Source organism: Phyllopteryx taeniolatus, chromosome 20, assembly GCF_024500385.1.
Source record: "Phyllopteryx taeniolatus isolate TA_2022b chromosome 20, UOR_Ptae_1.2, whole genome shotgun sequence".
Taxonomy (NCBI): Eukaryota; Metazoa; Chordata; class Actinopteri; order Syngnathiformes; family Syngnathidae; genus Phyllopteryx; species Phyllopteryx taeniolatus.
In genome coordinates this window covers 3,831,304-3,859,117 of record NC_084521.1, presented here as the reverse complement: position 1 = coordinate 3,859,117, position 27,814 = coordinate 3,831,304, and the positions used below count along the sequence as shown (strand labels likewise).

The 27,814-nt window shown below is 41.6% G+C and overlaps 1 protein-coding gene across 2 annotated transcripts in view; it reads right to left on the bottom strand.

The window, feature by feature from the left end:
* Positions 1-27,814, bottom strand: part of pou6f2 (POU class 6 homeobox 2) — an 84,815-nt gene that overhangs the window by 50,854 nt on the left and 6,147 nt on the right. For both annotated transcript variants that reach the window (XM_061758910.1, XM_061758911.1), the window contains exons 2-4: positions 25,388-25,588; positions 6,613-6,713; positions 759-978 (exon numbers count right to left, since the gene is read on the bottom strand). In XM_061758910.1, coding sequence (XP_061614894.1) covers positions 759-978; positions 6,613-6,713; positions 25,388-25,588 — 522 coding nt within the window. The remainder of the gene's footprint in view (positions 1-758; positions 979-6,612; positions 6,714-25,387; positions 25,589-27,814) is intronic.

Sequence of the window (27,814 nt, the reverse complement as noted above, 5' to 3'; positions counted from 1 at the left end):
CGCAAAAGAACAAAAAGTAAAAAGACAGAGGAATGGCACTGAGTAGGGGAAAGGCCTCTGCCAAGGCAGCAAATTGTACGCGTTTATCAAGAGCCACGGCCGTAAAATGAGTCATTTTCAAAGCTTGTTTGGTTACAGGTGAAATAAAGAAAATCCCATGAGGGGAAAAACACTAAAATCAAAACATGTTTTGAAGAGTGTCGTAGTCCTTTGCTTTTCTACAAGCGAGGGGGGAAAAAAATCTGTTAAAATTGGAAATCGGACTTTAGTGGAAACAAAAACAAAAAAAGAGAGATTCTATTTTAAGGCCATATCGTCCCACCCTAGGTCAGCTTTGGCATTTGAACAGTGAATTTTACAATATTTTAAAGAAGGGGAAAGAGCAGCCCAACAATCTTATTCTTGCAAGAAATTGTTTACAGCTACTTGGAACAGGACATACAAGAATAACCATGCGTTTTGATCCACATGCTGCTTCACCAAGACATTATCACCTGATCACACGATGCAGCCAGTTCTGGTAAATTTCTATTACAGTATACTGACTAATTTCATTTAAAAAAAAAAGAGAAACAGTAATATTAGCTATTCTTGCAGGGAAAGAGGAAACCTTGCATTGAGCAAAGATTCAGTTCTTCTTCTGTCAAGCATAGCAGCCTCGTGATCAGAAACATACAACCGTTGACAGTATCTTGGAAGAGGACAGTTAGATACTGTGCCACATGCTGCTTCACCACGACACACCTTCACGGCCTTACCTTGCAGGTTCTGGAGGGGCAGCGTCATGATGCCCCCGGCAGCCGCCGCGGCCACCAGGCTCTGGAGGTTGGTGGCGGGCAGTGAGAGGACCAGGCCCTGCTGCCCGCCCAGGTGCCCGCCGGCATTGAAGGGGATGAGGATGGGCTGGTTCACGCCCGCCCCAGCCCCGGACATCACGCCGCCCACCGCGTTGGCCAGCTGCTGGGCCACCAGCAGGGACTGGGGGGCCGCACAAAAGACAAGAATTCAAAAGTATTGTATCACTATGAAGACCAGGCCAGAAGTTCTGAATGGTACCACAAAACAATCAGGACCACTTTCTTGCACCCACCATTTGGGGTACCAACCACAGTGGCACCGTTAGACACAATGCAGTTTGTTTGTGGTGGCGGGCTTTCACCTACATGTGACCAGAACTTATGGTCCCATTCGTGTGACCATAAACTACGATACAAAATAAAGTAAAACTGTGTTTTTTGGTACGGGACATTTGACCTTTGCCACACATAATCGACTAGTATATGCACTATTAAATATCATCAAGTGAAACTGGCAAAGTTATGAAACCTGTAGCGAAGGCACTAATCATCGTGTTTTGTTGCCATCGCGAATCGCTCGCTTTGCTGTGTCACGCGCCGACAGTCAAGCTGTTGCTCCTCGCCGAGATCAAATCTCAGAATTTCTCTCCGTGGCTTGTGATTTATGCTCCGTCCCATTGAACAAATCCCCTCGTAGCGGAGTGAAAAGCGCCTGAAACACGGGGTGCTTAGCGGAAAAACGGAAAGAAAAAAAAAAAAAAAAAAAAAAAAGTTGCTCGACTTGACTCTTGTGACGGCTCATACGGAAACATCATTCGCGTCTCGATCCTGTCGCCATTCATTCATATTAGTTAAAGTGGAACAGTCAGAGCCATAGAGGAAAAGATATGTTATCAGAAGGCAAAAGCTGTGAGAGGGGAAGATGTATTTTCTGAGGAAGTGGTTCGGAAATACACTGAATCCTTTTACAACGGCAGCTTTGAGGGAGAAGGTTTGTGCGACGGCTGAGGAAATACGCGCGGGATGTTGGATTTATTTCATTCCGATAACGCAAACGTGCAATTAAATGTCGGAGACGGAAGATTGCCACAAAGCGGAGATGAAGAGGTGCAAGTAGGTTGGCGGCAAATTTTTGAGGCCACCTCCAGCTTTGTTGCTTTAAAGAAACCGTTCAATTCGAGTTCGGATCTGGATAAAGATGCATGTCGTCGCTGTCAGGTGGAAACCTCGCATCTCCAAATATCGTCAGTTTCATATTTTTCCCACAAATCAATACTATTGCTCTGTCCCCACGTCGTCTGCTCTTTTCACACTTTATTAACCAATTTCAAGCGTTGAAAAGAGCTTGAAAACAAATCGATCAACTCTCTTGAACTAAGAACTGTCGTAAAAGTGCCTCTCCCCTCACCCTGCTGAGCCGTACGGCATAATTGGCGTCTCAAGATTTTAGACAATAGGTTAGATACATTTCAGTCAGCCTATTTTGTTAAAAATGAATCGCTTTAATGCTTCAGTGCAGAAGGAACTGGTCAGCCACAAAGTAAGGTTTGTGTGCAAATTCGTTTCTGCCGATCACACTGTTCAGTCAGCTGATGGTTTGTAATTATTTTAAGACCTTTGGGAAGGTGATGTAACCACAGTCGCTTGCTTTGTATGTATTATGTAGTATGTTGACATTTCGGATATCCCGCCACCGTCTGTTGTTCAGCCTTGGCGGAGGTCGGCACTCCACTGAGTGACATCCCAGTTGTATGCACAGCACCTTCCGATTTTTCTGTACGTTGAAAAAGCTCGGAAGCCTTTACATGTACACACGCTCACAGTTACAATGCTGTTAGGTAAGCCCCGGCTGCTCTGCGTTAACATCAGCCCACCAGCTTTTAACTCCCATTGTCAGCTATCTGCCTATGTTTTCTGCGACCGGCGTACAATGCAGAGCGGGCCGACTGGTGCGAAGAGCCCGGCCGCCCTCGCTGCTCGCGGCTGACACGAGTGTCACTGCGATAAAGCCGGCGAACGCGCCACTCGCGGCGCCAGCCAGGTCACGCGGCTTTAAAAACAACAATATCGACACTGAAGGACAAATTAATGCCTGTGAAAAGCTGCGAAGAGTTAACACACGTGCACATCACGATGTTTGTTCTTTGCTTTGATAACTGACAAGACGCTTCTGAGAGCATTTCAAATGACGCGTGCCATTAGCTTTAAAAAAAAAAAAAAACATTTATTATTATTCCAACAAAAAAGACAACCTGTTTGTTAGTCGCCGCGTGACACGCTTTAATCTAGTGATTTTCAAGTAAATGTAATCCGGCGACGGGAGAGCGGCACGTGCGTGTAAATCAAAGACGCTCTTTGAACCTTTTTCCTCCGCGAGTCAAACAAAATGAGATTGCCGGGGCTCTGACAGCAAAAGACGGGGAATAACATTAAAAGCAACGCCGCAATTATCACACGCGGGCCTGATTTATTTATCATCATCGGCGCTTTTTGGAGGAGCAGGCGTCAAAAGTGTGCAAGCCAACTCGGTTTATTATCTTCTTAAGCGCTACATCTGCTTTTTATCCGATTACTCGAATTATCGATGGGATAATCGGTAGCATACTTGATTCGAAAGATAGTCAGTGGCTGCAGCCGGACTATGTATCGTTTAATATATTTATTACTGTTTACTTCCATAATGTGTGCCCAATCAAAACACTTGTATAGTGATTCGGTAAACATAAACACAATGATATCGTGATAAACGAGGGATTACTGGAGTTCGAATGAACTCCTTGGTCCTTACCTCTGTCTAGCCGCGCTGAACTGTAATGTATATTTCCTGGGCCCTTGGCTCGAATGTCCCTAAAATGCCATTTTTTTTGCGTCGCATTTGAAGAAGACCTACTTTGCAGAGGTAAAAATGTAACTGGCTGACATGTTTTGCAATAGATTTTCTCAGCCTCTCCCTCCACAAAGCAGCCGTACAGTCGCACTTGGCAGGGCTGACAGCTGAGTGATGACAAGTGGTCTCCTAGGAGGGGGGGGGGGGGGGGCAAGGACACACACGCGCCCACACGCACACATATACAGACTCCACGTGGGACAGGGCGGTCGTCCTCTCTCGCCCATCAGGGGTTGAGGAGGCTCCTCTGTCTGCCTGGCAGCTCTGGCACAGAGAAATTGCCCATAATGGTCCAGATAGCAGACTTTTGTCACCCTAACTGCGAGCGAGTGGCGGTGGTGAAGGGTGGGGCGGGGAAGAAGGCAAGGTGGATTCATGTTGGGTTAACTAGCAGTGGATAATGGTTGTTCCAACAATATCCTGCTCCGGAGCGGGGAATCTATCAACGGTATTGATCTGGCGAGAAGAGAATTGGGTACGGCGTGCGGGGGCGCCTTTGTTTCTCAAAAGTGTTTGCTTCACATAGGCCGGACTGACAGCATTAATATATTAGGGGCCGACTGTTGAGAGGTGCCCGCTGAGGCTCACGCTCCCGACCGCTCGCATTTCTCCTCTTGAATTCTTATCTGACTGCCAACGCGGAGGCAGCAGGTGGATGTGTGTAGACAGACAAGTGCTTTTAATTGACATTGTTTGTCACAGTCAACACTCAGAATAGATGAACACAGCGGTTCCAAGAACCCAATTGCCATTTAGTGCCCATAGCCCATTTTTGGGACTAGTTCCATGCGACACATATCCAATATGACTGTGTTTACGTTGCTGGGACATGATGTGCAACAACCAACATCCATAGAAACCCAAATTGCATGTAAATAATGTCGAAGCTACAGTATAATGTGCCTGTTAGTGTTGTTGTATGCTCTGTTTGCATGGGTTGCTACCGCTTGTGTTCACATATACGTTGTGTAGAGGTTTAAGAACTGCTGCGATATTAATGCTAATTTTGTTAGCCCATCTATGGTGTTGCGCATTATGTGTTAGTATTAAGCTGGTGGAGTTTCGTCAGGCCAAGTTATGTGGTATGTGGGCCGCAATCAGATTCTGACGGTATGATGACCTTGAGCAAAAATAAATATCGCTGGTTTGCATTTAGAGCTCGAAAATGCATAATTCTCAAATGTTTGGGAAAATAACTTTTCTTCACCGAATGCAATCGATTATATTTTTAAACAACGTATAGAATATTTGGTACATGAGTCGAAATGAAAAGAAAATTAGCAATTGAATTTTTTCAAAATAAAATCCAAATGTAATACAACAGTAAAAGTACTTCGAAGAAAACCAGTAGATGACTTCTCAGTAGAGTACTTGTGCGCTCATCTCCGCTTTGTGAAGTGGAAACAAGTTATCTGCCTTGGTAACGACTCTATTTATTTCACAAATTGTAGACACGTATGTCTTGTAGCTTGTTGCAAACGTTCATTTGATGACAGCATTATATTAACACATTCATATTACCTTGAATTTGCCCAAGAGTGATGGGCGGTGCGCTCCTAAATATGATATCGTATTAGAAGTTTTGCCATTTTTCGAAAAGGTGAAACTTTGTACGGCTCCTTGATTAGCTCGCCGCGCCCCCCGATCGTCCCATTGATTCCGATGACATTTTTATCCCCATTTGGAAAAGGCCGGATTCCAATCTGAAGATATCCGATTCCAGGCGTTTATTCGTATTTTTGCTGCCATGACGCATATCCAAACTGTGCCACTTGAGAGCAAAAAAATATTGGTATTGTGTCACGTTTTGTCACTCTGGGAGCAAGAATGGCCTTATGTGTTTGTGTGGACACTAATGAGACAGACGTAATTAAACACCGTTGAGCCACCGGGCAAATAAATCCAATCAGATAGGACAGTGGTTGATTTAGCGTTCAACGCAGGCCGCGGGCATCTCCGCTTCCCTGCATTGTCTCCTCGTTAGCAACACGGCTCCATTACACCCTAACGAATGACAGAAAGCTTAATTCCTTCACGTTGCAGCCATCGATTATTCACGACGCCGCATTGACAGGGGGCGTCCAGTGGAAGTAATTCGTTAAATACAGTATAAGCTACTGTCCAGAGAACATGGTGCCAATGGGAATTTTGTACTAAAAGTACTGTTTTAACGGAAAGCATATGTATTTTGGCTGTTAAATGAAAAGTATGGCAACAAAAAAAAATGTGGATTAAAAGGAAAAAAAAACAAATATGGAGATACTTGGCTATTAGTGGTCTGCAACAAAATTTTGGTGGTTCTTTGGGGGGGGGGGGGGGGGGGGGGGGGGGGTAGAAGCACATAAATCCAAATTTTTGTATATTTTATCTACTTTTTTTTACATTTAGGAACAAAAAATATACCTTGTGGAATAAAAACAAATTTTTCAAGATTATTTGAAAAACAATCCAAACGTTTTAAAAAGAAATCTGAATCAATAAAACCAAATTAGAGAAATTGTTTTTGGGATAAAAAGAAAACATTTGGAGACACATGCTTTTTATTGATTAAACAAAAATATTTTGGGAAAATTTGAAAACAGGTACAACATATAAATGTTTAGCAACAGAATAACAAATGTGCCTTCTTTTTGGATGAAAAGAAAAAGATACATTTGGAAATACATGCTTTTATTGGACAGCAACAATAAGTACACTTAAATGTTTGTGAGACTTGAAAAAAAACTACATTTTGAAATGCATCCTTTTTAATTGGACGAAATTTTAAAGTTGGAACACGTCAATCAAAGGCATCCTATAATAGAACACATTTCCTTCACACTAACACGCTAATTGACTCTTCTGATGCAACAATAAGACATTATAGTCCATCAACAGATCAATTTAGGCGATGATAAAAAGGCATTCTTAAGCAAAATGATGACTCACCTGTGGTCCCATGGCGGGGTACCCCGGGTGAGACTGGCCCACTTGACTCTGCTCGGAGGGACTGCTGCTGAGGTCAGACTGGACTGAACTGTCGCGGGCCCCTGCCATGTCCCATGTAGAGTTAAAAAAAGAAAAAGTGAGAAGACATGAGCGTGTGTGTGTGTGGTAGGGTGCAGACAGACAGGCTAAGCCAGGGAAAAGGTGACGAGGGGCGGGAGGGTGGAATTTGTATTTAAGCGTTTCATCAATAACCGCCGCGGTGCTGAATAAATTACAGAGCGTCGGCGAGGGCTCATTGACGGCGGACCGCGCGTGCTGGCGGGTCCCCGATGGCCTAGTTTAGTGCCGAGAGATAGAGCTGCGGCGCAAGTGGCGGGGCCATATTATTCAGCCATTTACATCAGTGAGTATCACTCATCTGATCCCGCTTCCCCTCCCCTGCGCTCGCCGCACTCGTGGCCTGCAGCGAGGCAGACGCAATTAGACCTGTTTGCAACGAGGGCGGAGACGAGGGGGGGGGACGCCGGATGAGCATGGCTGCGGGCGAAGGGGGAGTATCATAGCGAATCCTCGCCTGAGCAAGGCGCACAATGTGGCATGCGTTCAAGGCCCCTCTGACTTTGGCTTTCACCAATTGCGGGTACGGTTAACTTGCTAACTCTTACTGTAAAACCTTTACGAAATTGTGAAAGCAAACTGGCAAACGGAACATCACTCAAAGGCCTACTTGTGAACTATGGGCAAATCCATGTCGCGCTTTGCATTTCCAGAAAACACCTTTGAGGAAAAACTTCCAGAAAACTCTGGGCTAATCGATGTACCAGCATTGCGGAAATCTGACATCACTAAGGATGTCTACCTGAAATAATTCCTTACATGTCCATTGCATGCTGTTGAGTATTTGTTTTAATCCATTTATGACTGTGATCACACAACACAAGGAATGTAGTACATTTTTCTATGAAGTCCTTTACAATAAATAGTACAAACAGTACATTATTTGGCGTTGGCTGTCTACGTAAAAAAATTCTAGTGATATAATGTAATACTTTTTTCCCACTAAATTGCGCTGCAAAACAGCATTGGCTTGTTAATCCATAAAACTGTTTTGAGAAAAACACTCCAGGAAATGGGAAAGTCCGCAACCTACGAACTTTGGGCACATCGATTTACAGTAACTGGAGCTCATTAGAACTGCCATGAAAAAAAATGCGATTAGAGTGGGATTGGGTAAAAAAAAAAAAAACACACGCAAGTATGTCGGCATTTCCGTGAAAAAGAAACAATAATCTGTGAATCAGTCAAATTTGCGAATGCCCAACCACAAATATGCTGGGGTCCACTGTACAGGCATTGCCGAGATGATGAAATCTGATGTCATTAAGGATGTTTACTTGAACTAGTACCTTACATATCCATCAAATACTGTTGATTATTTACGTATGACTCTGATGTTTAGTGAATTTAGCGCGATTTTGTACGAAAAGTACAGAACAATTACAAGAAAATAGGATTAATTGAACATTTTTTTCATTACTGATGTTGCAAACATGATGAACTTTTTATGCAATGGCCTACTAAAGTTGCCGTTGCTTGTTGATCAACTTGCTAACTTACCTTTCCGGGTTCGAGAAAAATGTTCCTTAAAACTGGGAAGTTGTAAGTACAACACACAAACGCTTGACAAATCGATGTATCGGCATCACTGAGATTCAGTAATCTAGCCGACAAAGACATCCTAAAGTTGTTGTTTTTTTGTGTCTGGACTGTAAACACGAGCCTATAACAGTAGTCTTCCATGTATTTAGTTTACACTTGACGCTGGGAACATTTCGAGATCAGAGCTCGAATGTACGCAAGTGACAAGTACATACCATAGAGTAGCTAACATTGGCTGATGGTGAATTCCGGAGGAAATCGTACGAAAAGGTTCCGACTCAAATTCATAACAGTAATATTTTCCGCTTGGGTGCGTTCCGTTTGCAATCCATAGCGGCATTGCGCTCCCAAAAATGTCTGGAACACATGCCACAACCACACTTGTTGAAAATCTTACCAAAAAAAACACCAAACTTACAAAATAGCGGGATAGCGGGTTTACATGTTTTCGCAGCAAAACAAAAGTTCTTGTTCCATTTATTATTATTTTTTTTGTGAGAAAATCCGGCCAAATTCTCTGGGGAGCACAGTTTTACGACTGTATTTGTTGTTTGTTAAGAAAATATAGAAAATTAGGGTACAACAACCTAGCACTACCACTAGCACTCCTGTTACATTTTCTTAAATGATTATTCATAACAGAGAAAGGCAGTTTTAATGTTGATCAAGAGTGTAATTTAAGGTCTGTTTGGAGAACTTGTTTTGTTGTGTTTATCGCATTGTTTGTTTGTTTTTTGGCTTCAGAAGTAATTGTCATCATAAAACGACTTTTTCATCCTGATAATGACGGCAGTCATGAAAGGACATATTGTTACTGTTAGTTTCTACTTTGACATGCAAAGCAAAGCAATGGCTTCTTTTGTTTTATGAAAATTGAGCTTGAAGCTTTGCTGGCCTGAATAATCAATGGACTGTTGCACGGTGATTGAGTCAGTTTATGTGCGCAATAAAATAGACTTGTTTATACCTGCGATGCGCTGATGATCTTTTCCTCCCAAAGACTAGAAGAATAGCTTTAAACGTCCATTTGCAAAATGCCTGACAAGAGCTCTCTGTCTTATCATTTCACACAACAGCTCTTTTTTTTTTCTCCCCCCCCCCCGGGGAATAAAGTGAATTCTGTGGGGGGAAGTCAAGTCAACCATGTGCAAATGTGACTGAAAGCCACACACCCTTGTTAAAGAGCGCCACGCCGGCAATGAATTTAAACGACAAAAAAATACAATCACCTTTCAGCGTTAAGATTGATTTTCCGAAATGGACTATCATGGCTTTTAAATGGAGAAGGACTGCGGCTTTTTATTCACAGATGAATTGTTTTGCATTTTATTTTTAACATACAGGGCAACGCCGCGCCTGATGAAATGTACGACTGACTAGCTTCGCCGGCGAGATCTCATTGCCTGTCAAGTGTATTTATGCAAGGCATTTTAAACTCAACCTACGCCAAGTAAAATCACTTCATCTTCCCCCATAAAATCCAAATAATTGGTGAATGGCGTGACCCAACAAATGAACCTCAAGCGTTTGATGTGAAAGCCCACGGGGAGAGGCCCGCTTCTCCTTGCTGGTTTTCTACCTCTGGCTCTCGGTGAAGGTCCGCGCCGAGGACGTTTTTTGACAAGTGCATCTCTTTTCGCCAATTATTTCCGCCATTACGGCGGCCCCGCCCCGCCCTGCGCGCTCGGCGTCTCCGCTTAAGTTCAATCCGATGATACGGAAAATGACTCGGTGACTCTATTTCAGTCTTGCATTACTGCTTGTTTCCATTGTCAATTCGATCATCCAATCAAAAAATGAAAAAAGTGATTTTTATTTTGATATTTGTTGTTTGATCTAGCAGGAAAAAAATGAAATATTTGTGATTCTTCAGTATTCAATATGAGGCAAACGTTCACCAACAGGTTCACATGCGTGATATAATATGGATGATGCATCATTTTGTTGGCTTCAAAGCAAAACTGCTGACGTCATTTTTAAGCTTACTGTTTGTTACCAAATCAATCAATGATTCTATGTACTTGCTAAAAATGTAATTTTTTCCTGTTTTCCGAAAGCATTCAAATAATGACTTCGGCCATGCTATTAGGCTAATGCTTTGATGGATCACAACAAGCTAACATATGTTTACTTCTCTCTTTTTTTGATATCTAATGCTAGTTACCAAACTTCTGTCAATGAAACCAAACCAATTAAATCAACTTGTATCCTGTATCCTGTTTTTTCCATTTTTTTGTTTCCATTTTTTTTTTTTTTGATCCGAGCCTAAAATCTAGAAATGAAAAAGTGGGCATTTTTTGGTTACATTAAAACACAACAAAATAATCACTCACTTTTTCATTTTTTGATTGCCAATTGAAAATGGAAAGTGATGGATGAATAATAAACGGATTAATTTGATGTTGATTGAAAATGAATTGAAGGAAGTATGCGGTGATTTCTTGAAACGCTTTTTTTCCCTCTAAATTATTTCCAAAACACAGAATAAAGCCGAGATAAGATCAAAGCCCGCAGCGCTGCCGACGACGTTTCATGCCATCCAATTATCGAATTACCATCAAAGCGCGGCCACAAAAGCCAATTATCTAAATCAAGATATTCAATTTATAATAATCAAGGCATCAACGGGCTGACGATTGCGGCAGTGAAGAATGCGTCATATCTGATTAAAAAGATTCCGCAAAGCTTTTTAACAATATCAGTAAGGTTAACATGTTTATCGCCCGGAAGGAGATCAATAATAAATAAATACACGAGCCCCCAGAAGGATTGGCGTGATTCCTTTAGCAAGATAGCCAGGGAGTCCATCTTCAATTATCTTTTTTATGATCAAAACCTTGATACATGTTTAACTTCTTTGAAAAAAGATCAAATAAGAGATTCTAGATGGAGATAAATACAAGAATCAAAACGCAAAAGAAATCCCTCAACTGCGATGGGAAAAAAAAATGGAATAAATGGAGATGTTACAGGCTTGAAGAGATGAAACATTTAATCTACGGAAGGCGTTTGCGCTTTCATGTCTGCGGCGACAGTACAAGCGACCCTAAATCACACTGTCACTCCCAATGTTCCGACTACATCAGCAGATAATTTTCTGGCCGTGACAGTAACACGAAGACACTTTGGGAGAAAATGTATTTAAATGCAACATGATATAATGCGACGTGTCACAAAGCGCGAGGGGTGACATTTACTCTGCCGACTTTTCCAACCGCCATAGAAATACTCTCTCATTGATCAGCAAAGTGGCCACCGGAGAGGTACTTTCAATGCCTGTGCATTTATAAGTGTGTGTGTGTGTGTGTGTGTACCCAAGGACTCCGGCACTAAACAGTTAGCCTGGATTTCATAAAGCAATCAGCATGCCACCTTGTCTAATGCAGCCGCTTCGTACATTGACGCGCTGAAAAAAATGGGCGTTATTGAAAGCTTTGTGTGCAGGTTAGCTTTTGCCTCAGTGCATTTATGAATCAATTTCTGCCCATAAAAGAAGCCGTAACACTTAAGCTATTTTAGTGGAAATGCATTGTGTAAGTTGTCAAATGTACCAGAGAGAGAGAGAGAGGGAGAGCGAGAGGGAGAGAGAGAGGGAGAGAGAGAGAGAGAGAGAGAGGCCCGGTAACGATTCGCGGGCTATTCATGCCGAGCCACCGAGCCCCATTTTTATAATGGCCCCTTTCAAAGTGCCCGGCTGAGCGCATATGTTTGCCTTTAAGAACCTTTACCTTTGGCAGAAACACAAACTACGCCAAATGAATTCACGCCTAAATGCTAAAATAAACGGCATTACCGCAGTAGGAATAATTAGAAAATGAAAACGCGGGACAACCGGAGGCAAAAATGCATTTTTCCTGTGAGATCTGACGCAAATATTTAATTGAGCACCACCGCTCCTCGGTTTTGTGAAAATAAAACCAGAAAACCAGAAAAATTTGAACAGCACTCAAGGATGAACTGAAACGTTTTAGGAGTGTCATGTTTGCTTTGGATATTACTCTCAGCCGTCAATATTGGACTGTGCTATTTCGGGGTGCACTGTTACATTTGGTAAAAATTCCTCAATTCCCATCAAAATGTAATAGGTTTGTCACCACGCATCCGCAAAGTGAGGTCACACAGTCTGCCAAAAATCGGTAGCCGTAATAATCGGTCACGTGGTTTTTACGAAATCTGTCCATCTCTCTGCAACCTGCAGGTACAAAAACTGGTTCTTTCACAGCCACGCCTCCGCCAATGGTACAGTGAAGTATGGTTCGCATCAGTAAATCCTAATCTTTGCACCTACGCCACCCATCCGCAAATTGCAGTCACAAAGTACCTCAATAATCAAAGGTCGGTCAATAATCGGTCACAGTTTTTACAAAATCTTACAAATGGTCAGCTATACGCAACCTACTGCCTTGTGCGTTGTGCTTGGTGGAGGTAATTATAGTACTTTCCGCCAACAGTTCAGTTTTGCTCAGTTCGGATCAGTGATTCCTGATCTTTGCACCTGTGCCAAACATCTTCAGAGTTTGGTCACGTAGTCCTTCAAAAATCGGTAGTCCGTTAATAATCGATCACACACTTGCTACAAAATCTTACTAACGAACAATCATCTATATGCGAACTCCTGCCTCAAGTTTTGGGCTTGGTTGAGGTAATAAAATTGGCTAAGTTTCCGCCAACAGTTTAGTTCGGTTAGGTAAATCCTCATCATCAAAAAACTATTTTTCTAAAACATTATTATCAAACGATAATATAACCTAACATAACCTCCTGTCTCATGCATTGTGCTTGCTGGAGGCAATAAAGTTATCGTATTTCAGTTTAGCTCCGTAAATCTGAACCATCCGCAAAGTTTGGTCACATGGTCTGTCAACTATAGTAAGCGGTTCCCGGTTTCCACTAACGGTAGAATTTGGGTCGGCTCGGTGGCTCCTGATCTTTGCATTTGTGCCACACATCCACTAAGTTTGCTCCGAAGTCCGTCAAAAATCAGTACTCGTCAAAAATAAGTCACATAGTTTTAACGATATTGTACAAACAAACAAGCAAACAAACAGTAATCTATGACCGACCCCCCCCCCCCCCCCCGGTCAACATGCTGTGCCGGTGACAGGTGGATAAATAAACAGAAAAGCAATCTATTAACGTGATCAAATGCGTCCTTTGCTGTTGATTGCGGGCATTTTGTGTTGCTCGGCGTTGTGTGCTCTGTTGATGCATAAAGGATAAACATTCCATCAATACTGCAGCCAAATGCCCTAGATTGTTTGGTCATCGATTTTGGTCAACAGCACTTGAAAAAGTGGATGCGGCGTCAAAGGACATGGAAAGGCATAGAATTCACGATAAAGCACAGTGGAATAAAGTCAATGTTTAACACAAATGACAGTAGTGCGGCGTGGTGCCTATAGATTTTTCAATGTCACACGTACTTCCAGGTGGCATAAAACTGATGCCACCACGAGTAAACAAAACCTTACATTTTATTTGACCAGGGCAGAGATCTTGAGAAAACAGGGTAAATGGCTTCAATGATGATTTTAGCCTTCTTGTCTACCGCCAGAGTCCAAATGTGCGATGTACCAGTCGGAACGAAGACCTTACGTGAGGTAAGTTGCTGCAAAGTGAGATGCATTTTTATTTTACAAACATTTTATACGTACCTGTGAGAAAATGTCTTCTAAAAACCCAGGGATGGACGTTTGGTTCTCAGTCCGTCCTTTTTAAAGAGGCTACTTCACCACTAGGCTGTCTTGCAATCATCTCTGAAACAATTTACTACATTTGCTCAATTTAGTTCTGATAGATTCCTTTATATTTGTATTAAGCGAATGGAGGAAATCCTAAACCTTTTGCGGTATACTGTTTCTGGCGACGCAAACCCCAACAAATTTTGATATTGTTTTCAGTTCAAGTCAGTGATAGTCAATACCCTGGCGCCTATTGTTTAAAAACATGAAAAGGTATAAATCAAGGACTTTACACAGCGTGTGGGTAATAACTATTTACTTAACTCCATGTAGAATGCGACTGAGCTCCCACCAAAGCCCTCAACAATAACACACGCTGCCAATAACTGCAGGTGCTCTTAGCCAGACGGCTCCCACCGGACCTCCGACGGGGATAATACTGTTTAGAGGCCCGGCTGGGAGAAGCCAATAGTGTTTCCGGGGACGGAGATTCACCGGGGGAGCGTCATGTAACGCCATTCGCCGCATTACAGCTAGCCCTGGTGCTGGCGGAGGAGCTGTCATTACCTTAATTAAGAGCTGTGGCGGGGGCAAGAAGCGACTAGAGGCCACGGCCATCTCCACGGGACTCCGGCGTTGGAGCGTTACTCGTCGCGCGACTGCGTCAGGAGGGAGGGCGACCTAACTGATTAATTACGCTGGCAAAAGGGTGACATTAATGGAGACATTTAGAAATGGAGACGTGGATGTGAGAGGATTTTACGCCTGGGTGACATTTTTTTTCTGAGATAATTTGTGAAGACACAAGTGGAGAACGTAAGATTTAGGGGCTACCTGAACTAAAAACGTTTCTTGACAACGGCGTTGTTGCCACTGAAAATATAAATATTTGGAAATGCGGGTGAGGCTTTCAGGTTAAGTGTTCATGTTATGTTTGGGTTCTTCAGGGGTTCAGCGTTAGACGTCAGGGTTACAGCACAGGTGTCAAACTCAAGGCCCAGGGGCCAGCTCTGGCCTGCCAAATCATTTGATGTGGCCTTCAAACACAAATCATGTGTGTCGACTTCATATTTCTTGCTAAAACACCAATTCTGCAAATTGTCTTCACTTCCAATAACAGTTTGATATTGCGAGAATCTTTCGGTTACATTCTCACTTTCAAAGTAAACTGAATAATAGTTGAATTTACTTTTTACGGGCCTCTGATTTCAAAACTAGTCATCCATCTTTTTTTGTGTATATGTAATATTATGAGGTGATCATCATATGGGTTAACAGTCATAACGGCCCTCTGGGGGAACCCATAACTACAATGTGGCGCGCAACAAAAATGAGTTTGACACCCCTGGGCTACAGGGTTAAAAGGTGTGCTCCTTCAAAAAAAAGACATCATAAACACCTGGCCTGGCATGCATATATCATGTTCTGACACAAATTAGGTGGTGTCATGTAAATGTACCCTTAGAGGACAAGGGCAGAGGTGGGACTGATACGATGGGGTAATCGCTGTCTTGTTCAAACGTAAACAACAGACAATAGTACCTTACGAGAGGAAAAGCCGCCTGTTGATGACGGACAGAGCCGGCATCTGCATGTAAACGGCGCTCGGAGCGGGGGGGAAAAACACTTAACGCTCTCGCTCGCCGGCCTTGGGCAAAAGGCTCTCGGGCGTGAGAGTGCTCCGGCCCGACGCTCTTACCTGTCCTCCCCCTTGACGCTGGAGTGGAGATGCAAGCAGGGACAGGAACAAGAGGCACCAGAGCCCATCTCAAAGGTCAAGAAGGAGAGATGGTGTGATGGCGAGTGGAGGAAGAGGAGGAGGAGGAGGAGGAGGGTGGGGCGGGGTTTGTGTCGCATCAACACAGGGTTAGTGTGGGGGGGGAGTACTCGGGACACTTTGTACACGAGCGCATCTGTTACGGAGCGTCCTCCTCATTCCCCAAGCAATGTCAACCTGATTAGCTCAGGGTTGAATGAGGCAAATAACAATCCAAATGATGCTTCATCCTTTTATAGCCATCAGCGGCGAGATGAAGAGCGGCTTTAGAGCGCCGTAAGCCTTTTAGGAGATGCCTGCTCCGTCATCGCTCCTCCTCCCCGCATTACTTAAATGCTATTTGCTGTAAATAGGATTCTGCTGCCCAAAGCCTCGCACAGCCCTTGAGCTAAAAAGATGGCAGAGATAGCCCAGGACTGTATATTGTCTGTATAGAATTCTCAGCCAAAAAAAATACTCTTATGACAATACGGGTAACAACTCCAAAGATGACTTATTTTCTGCTTTTAAACTTCAAAATAAGACAAGGATGTGGTGGCTATTTGGGCTTAGAATAGGTTTTATTTATTATTGAATATATTTTTGGAGATTTAATTTTTTATTTTATTTTAATTTCTCTAAAATTAGTTTTCACCCTACTTGCATGTTACGCATGTCACGCTACTAGAATAACATTTAAAGAACAATGGTATTTTAAAAAGTTATAACAAAACTAAAAATTTGGGGCTGTATATTGGGAATATTTTTCCATGTATTCTATTTTGAAGTGTTTTTTTAATTACTGTATTATATATATGTTCATATTTATCATATACTTTTATTAATTATTTTCTGGATTTGTGCCTAATTGCAATTGTAGCCCCTAAAGAAAATCTATGATAACAATAATAATATTATAACAATGCGACTAAAAAAAGGAATCCTACAAAATAGCGAATTCAAAGAGGAAAAACACCAATTTATGTATTTTATGATAATAATAACAATAATAATAATATTTATAATTTACATGAAGTTTTTCACTCTGGTTATCAAATACATAATATATTCATTTGAAAAAAAAAACTCAAATAAAATCAGGGGTTCTCTATTTGGGATAATTATAATGGCTCTGTTTTAAGTTAAATATTTTGAAATTATTACATAATTGTATTATGTATTTTATTATAGGTTTAATTTTTTTTTATTTTATATTTATTTTTGGAGTAGTGGCAAATTTGATTCTAGCCCCTATAAAATTACCACATTTTTTCACACCCTCGCCACAAGTAATTTGAAGTGAAAAAATACTCAATAAAAGTAAAAAAAAAAAAACTTTTTAATTTATACAAAATTTGCCTGTAATATTCAGTAAGGTATTAAACTAACTCATTGTTATTGTGATGTGAACTGTACTGCCTTTTAACTAGAAATGGTTGTATAGGCAGTATATGAGAGGGTCTTCACAGTAAAAAGACTTTTTTCTAAAAAAAATAAAAATAATAAATAAATAATTTTAAAAAACAGTGATGTAATCTTTTATAGCTTCAATTGCAAATAACAAAAGCAGGCCAAGTAGTAAGCACCGTCCCTACTGAAGTGGCTCAGTGAGTGCCTTATATTCCATCACTGGGAATGAGCTCTATTTTGTGTCGTGGCCGTAAAACAGCACATTTTGGGGGCTTCTTTGTCCATCCAGCAGGACATTTAGAAGTAGCCAGCGGGGTGTGAGGGATAGTCCGCTGTGTGCGTCTGGTGTGTGTGTGTATGTGTGTGTGTGTGTGTGTGTGTGTGTGTGGTGGGCCAGACACCCACATGTCATGGCTGACACATCAGCCTGGGCCCCCTCCAGGCGATCCAGCCCTAATGCTGCCTATGTCCCACTTTCAAGCCCTTGTCCCTCAAAGCCCGCCCTCCTTCTCCAGTGAATGCTCCCCTCCCTCCCTCCCTCCCTCCTCCTCCGTCCATCCTTCTGTCATGAGGCTATAATGGCAATGGATCACTGCGGCGCGGTACGATAATGTCAGGTGATACAAACTGCTCCACAGCGTAATCTTGGACGGTGGAACCTCCAAAGTCAAATAGTTTTTCTATTACACATCATGTAAAGGTGGTCGCGGGCCTTACATTTGGTACCTGGGCCCCCTCTTAATACAACCACTGTCATGTTGCAATTATAGACAATACTAGACAAAAATGCAATATAACAGCACACAACTGTGTCACGTACAACATCTGGAGAAGTTTACCAATCAATTTTTACCTAATAACATGACAAAAACATAAACAAAAACAAAACAAAAAAAGAAATAAAATGCATCGTTCTCACTAGAGATGCTCATTATCAAATGTATGCATGTGCGCAGATCGCTAGAGACACGTTTGGCTAGTCGAACAGTTTTGCTCTGAGCAACCAATCAGAGGACGGAAGAATGTTGACATCATCGAGGGGCAACACTCTGGCCCTGTGAGGACAAATTTGGAATGTGATTTCATGGAACAATATTAAAAGACTCCTCACCATTGATGTAAAGTCACGACTGTCATCGTCATAACACTTTTAAACTGTACAGGCAATGTTTTAAATGAACACTTTGACACCCTTAACTGTAATATAAGTGCAAAGATAGTTATATAAGTCAGCGATTCTCAAAGTGTGGTACTAGTAACAAAAGTGGTACGCAGCCTCCCTCTAGCGGTGCGCAAAAGAATCACTATATTCAATGTTCAAACTGTGCATAATGTCAGTGTTGTTTTTAATCCAGTACAGTACATTTGTTGTTGTTTTCAAACCTTTATTTTAAGCATAGTTTATTATCTTCCTATGTCTAAGCGCAGTGTGGTTTGAACTATTGACAAACGTAACTGCTTTCAGATTCTGGCAAAAAAAAAAAAAAAAAAGAAGACGCATATTTTGCCAATCTTCCCAACACATTATTCTGGTGGGGGAATCTAATATGTGTGTGTGTGTGTGTGTGTGTGTGTGTAGGAGTGTATACGTGTGTGTGTGTGAGGAAATAGTATTGCTTTGAAGCCCATAACTCTATTCTGGAGAAAAGCAGCATCACAGTGTTATTCCACATCCTCAGCTATAAAAGAGGGAAAACATAATAACTTCCCTAGATCCCCTCCCCTCACACATACGCGCATGCAACCCACCCACCCACTATTTGCACCCCGCCTCATCCACCATCCGCCCACTTCTCCCGCCTCAATCTTTGGTTTCAAAGGAAGCGAATCAGCCGGCAGGGACAGAAGGTTACGCATTAGTACTGGTCATTGCTCAAAGAGCGAGCGTTATAAATAATAAAAGGCTGGTGAAGGACACGGGCCGCTGGGATGCGTCTCTGGTTCATGCCACACGAGTCAAATACCAGACGTGTCATTTCTCCACCCCCCCCCCCCCCCCCCCCCACCTCTCAAAATAAAATAAAAAAAATGTGACCCTTGCCGCTTGGATTGCGTCTCGCTGCCACCGACAGCGCCTCTTTGTTAGCGGCACATTAAAGGCTCGCTGGTATTGGATTAGGGCGCGACTGCTTTCTGCTCGCGGAAAGAAAGTGTATTTTGAATTAACATTGAAATTCAATTTGTTTCCTACTTTCCTGACAAGGCACAAACAACAAGTTTGAGCGCAAAGTCGACATGAAGCGGGACGACCTTCGCTCAAGGAACAACATCCGGTGCTCGTCCTCCTTCCAGGGTGGCTACGTTAGCGAGCGTATTCCGCATTGGAGAGCGCATTACACCTGCTTTACATGCACAGACTCGCTGAAATCCCCGTAATGAGATCCATTTCCCGGGAAGAGACTGTTACCCCTCCTTCCTTTACCCACTTTTATTTACCCATTCAGCACTGCTTTGCGCCACTTTATTACTTAACATTATGAGGCTCTTTGCCTACCGTGCATCCTGCCCACTAAGCTGATTACACAAAAATAATAACAACTCCTGCCTGCAGCTGTGTGCGTGTGCGTGTGTTGCTATGTTTGTATTCTACAAGGAGACCACAAGGTTGGTTCCAAATTCGATTTGTTTTATAGGTTTTTGCACAAAAGTGACTTTTTTTTTTTTTTTTTTTAATTACTTGAAAACTGTAGTTAGTGCCCGAACGCCAACTGCTGTAAAATATGCAGACATGTAGCATGGAAAAATATGTAGTGTTTGTAATGAGTAACTAACATGTTTTTGTTACTTGAAAAAAAAAGTGTGTCTGAACTCAAACAACGAAATGTCAATTTCTGTAAAATATGAAGAAATGTCGTCTTTTTGTGACAAACAATGTACTTTTTGTAATTAGAAAGAAACTGGCATTTTTGTTAAGTTACTTGAAAATCTAATTAATGTGCCTGAACTCCAACCCCTGAATGCCAAGTGCTTTCAAATACGAAGAAATGTAGCGTTTTTGTGGCAAAAAGTTATTATTAGTACGAAACTGCCATTTTTAGTTACCTGAAAGATGTAATTAATATGCCTGAACCCCAACTTTTTTAAAATATGATGAAATTTGCATGTCGTCCATGTTTGTGGCGTGTGCAATTACTGGGAAATTGAAATTGAAATGCGTTTAGTCACGTGAACAGTGTAATTTATCTTGTTTATTTAAAGAATTGTAAACTCTAAACAATGAACTCAAACAAAATATAACCTTTCCATTGCAAAATGTGAACTTTTCAGTTTGGCACGTCGGCCAAATTTGTGGAATATGTTTATAGAAGGATACTTCTAGGACTTTTTTTTTTTTTTTGTCTCTTTCAAAAGTGTAGTTCCTAATTTTATGAAAATAATATGCTGTAAGGCTAACTGCTTTTAAATTTATAGCAAAATATCCTGTATTTATTTGGAACAAATCTGGTGTTTTGGGAATCAGATTTTTTTGAGTTACTTGAAAAGTTTTGGTGAGACCTTCGATGAAAGAAAATGTGCTGCAACACAAACACTAGCTATTAAATGACAGCAAAATCTAGCCTTTTGTGGTGCTTTTGGTGAGACGTGTCGGCCATGTTTGTGGAGTGTGGGAAAACTGAGTTAATTAAGAAGTGTAGTTTATAATTCGTGTGAAAACAATATGGCATAACTTCAAAGCCCTGATCCCTAACTGCTTTAAAATTGCTTTTGTTTTGGTGCCGTGGTTATCAATGTGGCAGTGAAATGTGGCGGCCATATTTGTGGCGTGAGTAGTTACTACAAAAACTGATACTGTATATTTTCTAGCATCTTGAGGAGTGTAGCTAAACAAATATGTATATATACTAAAGCAAAATTACATTCTGTATTATGTCGTTTTATACCAACCAGGTCAGCTGCGTATGTTCCAAATAAATTGTGGTTTGGCCGTTTTGTAGATACCGTCTTAACACGTCAACTCTATTCTAGGCACTTTTGACAATGCACTGATGTTACCCATGTCAAAACACTGAACACTTAGAAAACAGTGAACAATTGGTCTGTAAATGAAGCCTAAAAAGCTCAGTTTGATATTGCCAGTCACATGTGTTTTGATCTGTATGAGCTCCCATACCCAATAATTCAAATAAAAAGCAGTCGGTGGTCTTTCTGGGCGACCTTTTGCGAAAGCGCCTCACCATTTTGTAGGAATCCGAATAAGTGCGGCCTATTTGGCGCCGACAGTAAGTGTGCGAAATGAGCGGTGCTGTCGTTCCCGGGCCGGCTCCCGTTTGACAGCGTGATGATAGAAGCGTCACATCCTCGGCAGACTAAATGCAAACTGACAAGAGATGAGCCTCCGCTTGCGGAATATAATGTGGAATTGTGCTCTGAGTGTCTTATTATCTTGTCGGCTGATGTCTGAAAGAGGGAGATTTGACTTGCGGGGTGGAGACAGAGGCTGCACCACACATCACACAAACACACACACACACACACACAAACACAACAAATGTCTGCCCTCTTACTAACAACAGCTTTCCACACCTAATGTCCAGCACTTCTGCTCGGGAATAAAATACAAGGCGCCGTCATGTTTGCGCTGCTTCATAGCGCCTGTTAGCTCAAGTGGAAGACTATTTGCACAGGCCAGCTTTTAGGAGGAGGTGGAGCGCACACTTTGGGCTACGTGGTGGGGCAGGTTCATAAGATAGACAATTTGTTTTTGGGCAAACACTGACGTCTACTTGTTATATTGACAGGAACCTCAATCACAAGCGCCTAAAACAAAGTCAGAGCGAGGCAAATTTAGGATGGAATCAACTATTTGGAACAATGTCGGCGACGATCAGGAAACTTTGGAATAGTCCCACACTTTTATTGCCGAACATTAGCTCATTTTAGAAAGAGTCCTACTTTTCAAATGGGCTAAAAGTGACATACACTAGGTTTAAGCTAGCACAAAAATGTAGTTAATATTTCTGAATTAACACACCAGGCCAGAACTCAAATTCATAAACCTAAATAGTTAAAATTAGGGTGAAATGCAGTGTTTGTCGTGTTTTCAGTGCAACATGACGGCCATTTGTCTATAACTATTGAGAATTTGATTTTTATTTTTTTTTTAAAATAATTTTAGGCCATAATATCAACCCCTTAACTATGACCACTGTTTTTTGGTGGGAAAACGTGTCATATTCACTGCGGCATGTTTGTGAAGTGAGTGCAGTCATTTGAGACGTTATCATCCGATACCTTTAATGCTGAATAATATCTTATTTTAACAAGATATCTCCTTACAACAATGGCAAACGTTTGTTTGTTTTTTAAATTGAAAAATGTAGCAGTAATTTTAGGCCATAATACCAAAGGCTGAACCCCAACTGACTGTTTTTGTCAATGTCTTTATGTCTCCAAAGTGTTCTCTGTCAATTGACTGTCTGTTGTCGTACTAGAGCAGCTCCAACTACCGGAGACAAATCCCTTGTGTGTTTTTTGGACATACTTGGCAAATAAAGATGATTCTGATTTTGTGGCATGTCGGCCATTTTTGTGGAGTGTCTCATGAGTGGCAAAATGACATTGGCAATTATTTATTCAAAAGTGTAGTTAATATAGTTCAGTGAAGATAACAGGTCAGCACTCCAACTCATAAATCCTAAATTTTGGACAAATGCAGTGTTTTTTGGGCAAAATACTACCTTTTCAGTGCAACATGACGGCCATTTTCGTGGAGTGTGGATTTAGTGGCAATCTGACATTTTTAGTTAGTTGAAAACTGTTGTTAATGAGCCTTAACTCAACTCCTGAAGCCCAAACTGCTGTGAAATATGACATCATGTGGCGCTTAAGTGACAAAATATGTGGTTTCCAGTGTGGCATGTCAGCCATGTTTGTGGAGTGTGTCATTATTGGAAAACTGACATGCTGAAGGTTTTAGTTAGCTTCAAAAGTCTAGTTAATACTTTTAAATGAAGATAATTGGCCAGAGCTCCAACTCATAAACCCTACATACTTTGAAATTAGGGCAAAATGGTTAAATACGACCTTTTCAGCGCTCAATGACGGCCATTTTTGTAAGGTGTGGAATTAGAGGGAATCTAACATATTTTATAGTTACTTGAAAAGTATAGTAATTATTTTGGTCCATAATTCCAACCGTTTAACCTTAAAATTTTGTTTTTTTTGTGTTTTTTTCTGAAAAGTTTGTCCTTTTCAGTGGAGCCTGTCAGCCATTTTTGTAGAATGGAGTGACACATTTGAGATGTGTGATCTGACGCATTTATTGCTGCACAGTAGCTCATACTTACGAAACTGTAAGAAACTACAGTGGAACCTCCAAAATCAAACGCTCCAAAACCAAACAGATGCTAATGTGAGTGGGCTTATTTGGAAACAGCAATACCGATGGATTGCTATGCAAACATTTGCCTATTCCCTCCCCATTAGGTGTTTGTGAAATTGTGATTACGGTGGTCGACGTAGTTGGTCGGCAAACACCTTCCTTTTGCCAATCCATTTATTAATGACAGCAATACCGATAAATTGGGATGTGAAAACGTTCCCATTCCCTCTTCATTAGGTGTCTGTCAAAGGTTTTATTTAATAGTGGTTAACTTCTCTAACTTTTACGGGAGTTAGGAACGCTGACTGTGGAAAAATGTAGGTAACTTTACATTATTTCCTATGGAAAAAATTGTGATTGGTTCCACTTGTAGTGCTGCCTTTTTCCTATCTGCAAAGAGAGAATACAAATAGTCTCATGTGTGATTATCAATTTTCTTGTAACTACATGAACATCTGCTGGTGTTGAGTGCAGTACATTTTTGTTAGATTGTCAGTCATAAATTGGATCCTCCACAAAGTATTGCAATCTACACTAATAATGTTTAGTTATAGACACAATGTCCATGACAAAGAAAGAACAGCTACAACAACATAACAGCCAATTTGCTATTAATGTATTTTTTTTAAATGCCAAACATTAAGACCAAATCAACTGGGAAAATTTAAACAAAGCAGTATGTCTACCATTGATCTTGCCTGAAAAATGTAAATATTACTGTTCCATATGTGCTCATCCATCCCTGTCTTTCTGGCTCACAGGTCAGAAGAGAAAGGAAAGACGGTCCACAGCCAAGAGCTGTGCCACTGGGCAAAGCAAAAAAAAAAAAAAAAAAAAAAAAAAAGAAAAGAAGCAAAACCACAACCACCACCACCACCACCACCACCACCGACAAACCCCAAAATTCACACTCGAACGACTCTGGCCAGCAGCAACATCTCCTGTGATGACAAAATGTGTCATCATTTGTCATAATAAACAGAATTCCAGAGAAAAATCACTAATCGGGGATGAGGAGTTATTAAATAATCAGGCAATTTGATGTAAATTCATCCACACTGCAACAGTCCTGAGACCAGCTCAAGCATCAAATTGCCACTTATTGTCGAAATAAAGAAGAAACAACAAAAGGTGACCACGTTTAGAACCAATATTTTGGTTCAACGCTCTGGGAAATTCTTCTGCTGACACAACTCGTGTCAAATTTCACATTTTGCAAATGATTTGACAGGCGGTGCATTTTGAAAAGTAGAATACAAAATGGCAGAAATGATTAGAGACTAAAGTTGCTCCCAATATATATATATATATATATATATATATATATATATATATATTCCCTAAATCACACAAATCAAACAGAGTTCAATCATTATACTCATAAAAACAAGATTATACACCTTGTTACAATAATAATAATCATTCACAAAACAATGCCGTATGAATGATGTAATGAAGCAGGATAATAAAAAAAAGCACTTATCAAAGAGCAAACCACAAGTTACAATAATTACTGTTCATATAATCATGTTGAATATGGTAAATCGTGTAAAGAAAAATACATTCAACTTATTTAATGTTCTCATTGAATTTGAATGTAGAGATTTTAATTATAGGAATCGTGAATTCATTTCTGCATTTTGCCGTTGTTGCAAAAGGTTGAAAAATGCATTTTTGTAAACACTTGTAAAACTGTAAATACAAGTGGAGCTCTCAAGCCAGACAAAGTACAGTAAGTGTAATTTTAGTTTAGTATTGACATACAGCATCTGCCTTTCAAAAGCAAAGGCAATTGCATTGCTTACTAAAAACAAAAAGTGCGAAAGCATTGAAAGAGCCAAATGTGAACGAGTTGCAAGCACTTGAAAGTTTGCAGCACAACACTTGCTACCTCCAGAGCAGGGCGGGTGAGAGAGGAGGAAGACGCAGCCGTGAAGCCCCACTCACCGTACAACTTGCCGGGGGTGCCCTCTCGGTCGGGGCCCTCGGCCGGCAGGATCAGCGTCTCGTCGTCGAGCTCGCTGTCGGGGCTGCCGGCCACTTTGTCGTCGGCCCGGCCGCCGAGTTCCACCGCGCTCATGTCGCCGCGCATGAAGGAGAGCAGCGGCTTGCTCAGCTGCCCCGTTAGCATCGGATCCCCGGGAGGAGCTGGAGGGAGTCCAGGTGGGATGCGGAAGAGGCGGAGAGAAGAGGAAGAGGAGGAGGAGGAAAAAAAAAAAGAAAAAATGCAGCCGTGGTTAGAATGTGCTCGGGCGCTCTCCTTGGCCACCTCTCACTCACTATCTCTCTACCCACATTGCCCCTTTCTATCCTCTCTCTCTCTCTCTCTCTCTCTCTCTCCATCCCTCCCTCCCAAAGTGATGCTGCGAAGTAGCGTTACAACCTGACACATGCTTCATTTTAGCCAACAATGTGCTGATAACTACATTCAGCAAATCCACCTTTGAGGGCAGATACACACCAGCGATTGCATCCGTTTCCTTCCCCGAAAATGAAAACAAACCCGATTCCGTGCCAAAGACGTCAAGTCAAGCCAGTTAAAGCTTATACTACAAAAACAGAGTGGAATCCATCACGTAAAAACTATAGGCGAGTAACTGACAATACAATAGAGCCATACTTTGCCAACAATAACAGTATAGTTAATATACAACACAGCGATAAATTGGAAGAAAAACATCCAAAAAAGTGCAGAAACCCTTGGTTTATTAAGACAAAGTAACGACCATCGGCTCCATTCTTGATCGTGTTGCTGGGTGTGGGGAATGCAAAATAATGCATGATACAATGTTATTATTATCTTATTATTTTGCCAACAATATCGATATATAGTGGGAAAATCACCGAGAAACATGATGACATCAAGGCAAGTGAAAAAGGAAAAACTGGGTTCATTAAAATAAAGTAACACTGATCTGCTTTGGCATTATCTGCATGTTTTGCCAACGATAGTATCGCGATAACCGATATATGGGGTCGATCGCCACCGATACGTGCTGATTTCAATAAAACTGAAAACAGGAACACTTGCAGAAACACTTGGTTTATTCAAACAAAGTAACAACAATTCGCTCCTTTCTGTACGGTACTTTACTCTTTGACGATACGATATCGGCAAATTTTGCCAATGGTAGCCTTGCAATGCAGCGATGAGCAATACAATACAATCATCTACGATACAAGGCAATATGAATATAACTGAAAACGGGAAAACCTGATTTGTGAAAGCAAAGTAACGACGATTGACTTCAATTTTGACGGTAACTAACTAATGAGACGTTATTACCGCCATATATTAAATAGCCAACGCTAATTCATATATCGCGAGAAAGTCATCAATGATACATGGCAATCTGAATGTAACTGAAAAAAAGGAATGCTAGGTTTATTAGAACAAAGTAATGAATCTTCTCCAGTTTTACTGTCACTAGTGGATGGAGAATATCAAAATCTGGTCAAACCGGTCATGCAACGGCACACATTGTAACAGTATTGCTATATGATGATGGAATCCATCCTCTACCGTGAGCAGCATCGATGAGATATGTGACTTCTTTTAAAATCTAACAATAAAACACAGAGAACATCCAATAAAGTCATACCTTACCTAAATGAAGCTCCACAGAAATCAGTAATTATGAAAATGAAGCTTTTCCAGAGTTGAAAAATCTGTCAAATATGAGGGGGGGGGGGGGGGGGGGGGGGGGGAATCAAACATGCCCCCTCAGAAGCATAGCGACCCGCTACAACTTGCTCGCTACTGAACCCGGAAACGGCCTGGTGAAACGGGGAGCGTGTGAATGGCCAGCGCGGCTTTCACGTTGAGGTGGCTTCCCAAAGAAGAGCGGCGGGGATGTTGCCTCCTCCTTCCTTCCCTCCCTCATCTTTCTCCCTCCCTCCCTCCCTCCCTCCATCGTACACTGCCCACCCTCACTCCATCTGTCTCTTCCGCCTTGTGTCTGACCACCGGAGAGCTCCTCAGACAGTGTTCACCCCACCTCGGGCTCCGAGACGCAGACGAGGAGAAGCGGGGCCACGCTCGGCTTCCTTATTTAGGAATCAACCTAAATATGTCTGAGCAAAGGGCAGGTGACCAGTGTGTGCAAGCGCACAAAGCAAGAAAGAAAGAAAGAAAGGAAAAAAAGGCCAAGTGGCCCCCGAAATAAACTCCTCATGCCTCGCCTAATAACCAAATATCGCCTTCGGAACTGCAGAGTAACTCGCTGGACAATATTACCACGATATCACAATACAATACTGTTGTATTTTAAATACAGTGGTGCCTTGAGAAACAAGTCTTATTCGTTCCGTGACCACATGCATACCTCAGAACAGTCCTATCGCAAAACATCCTTCCCCATTGAAATGAATAGA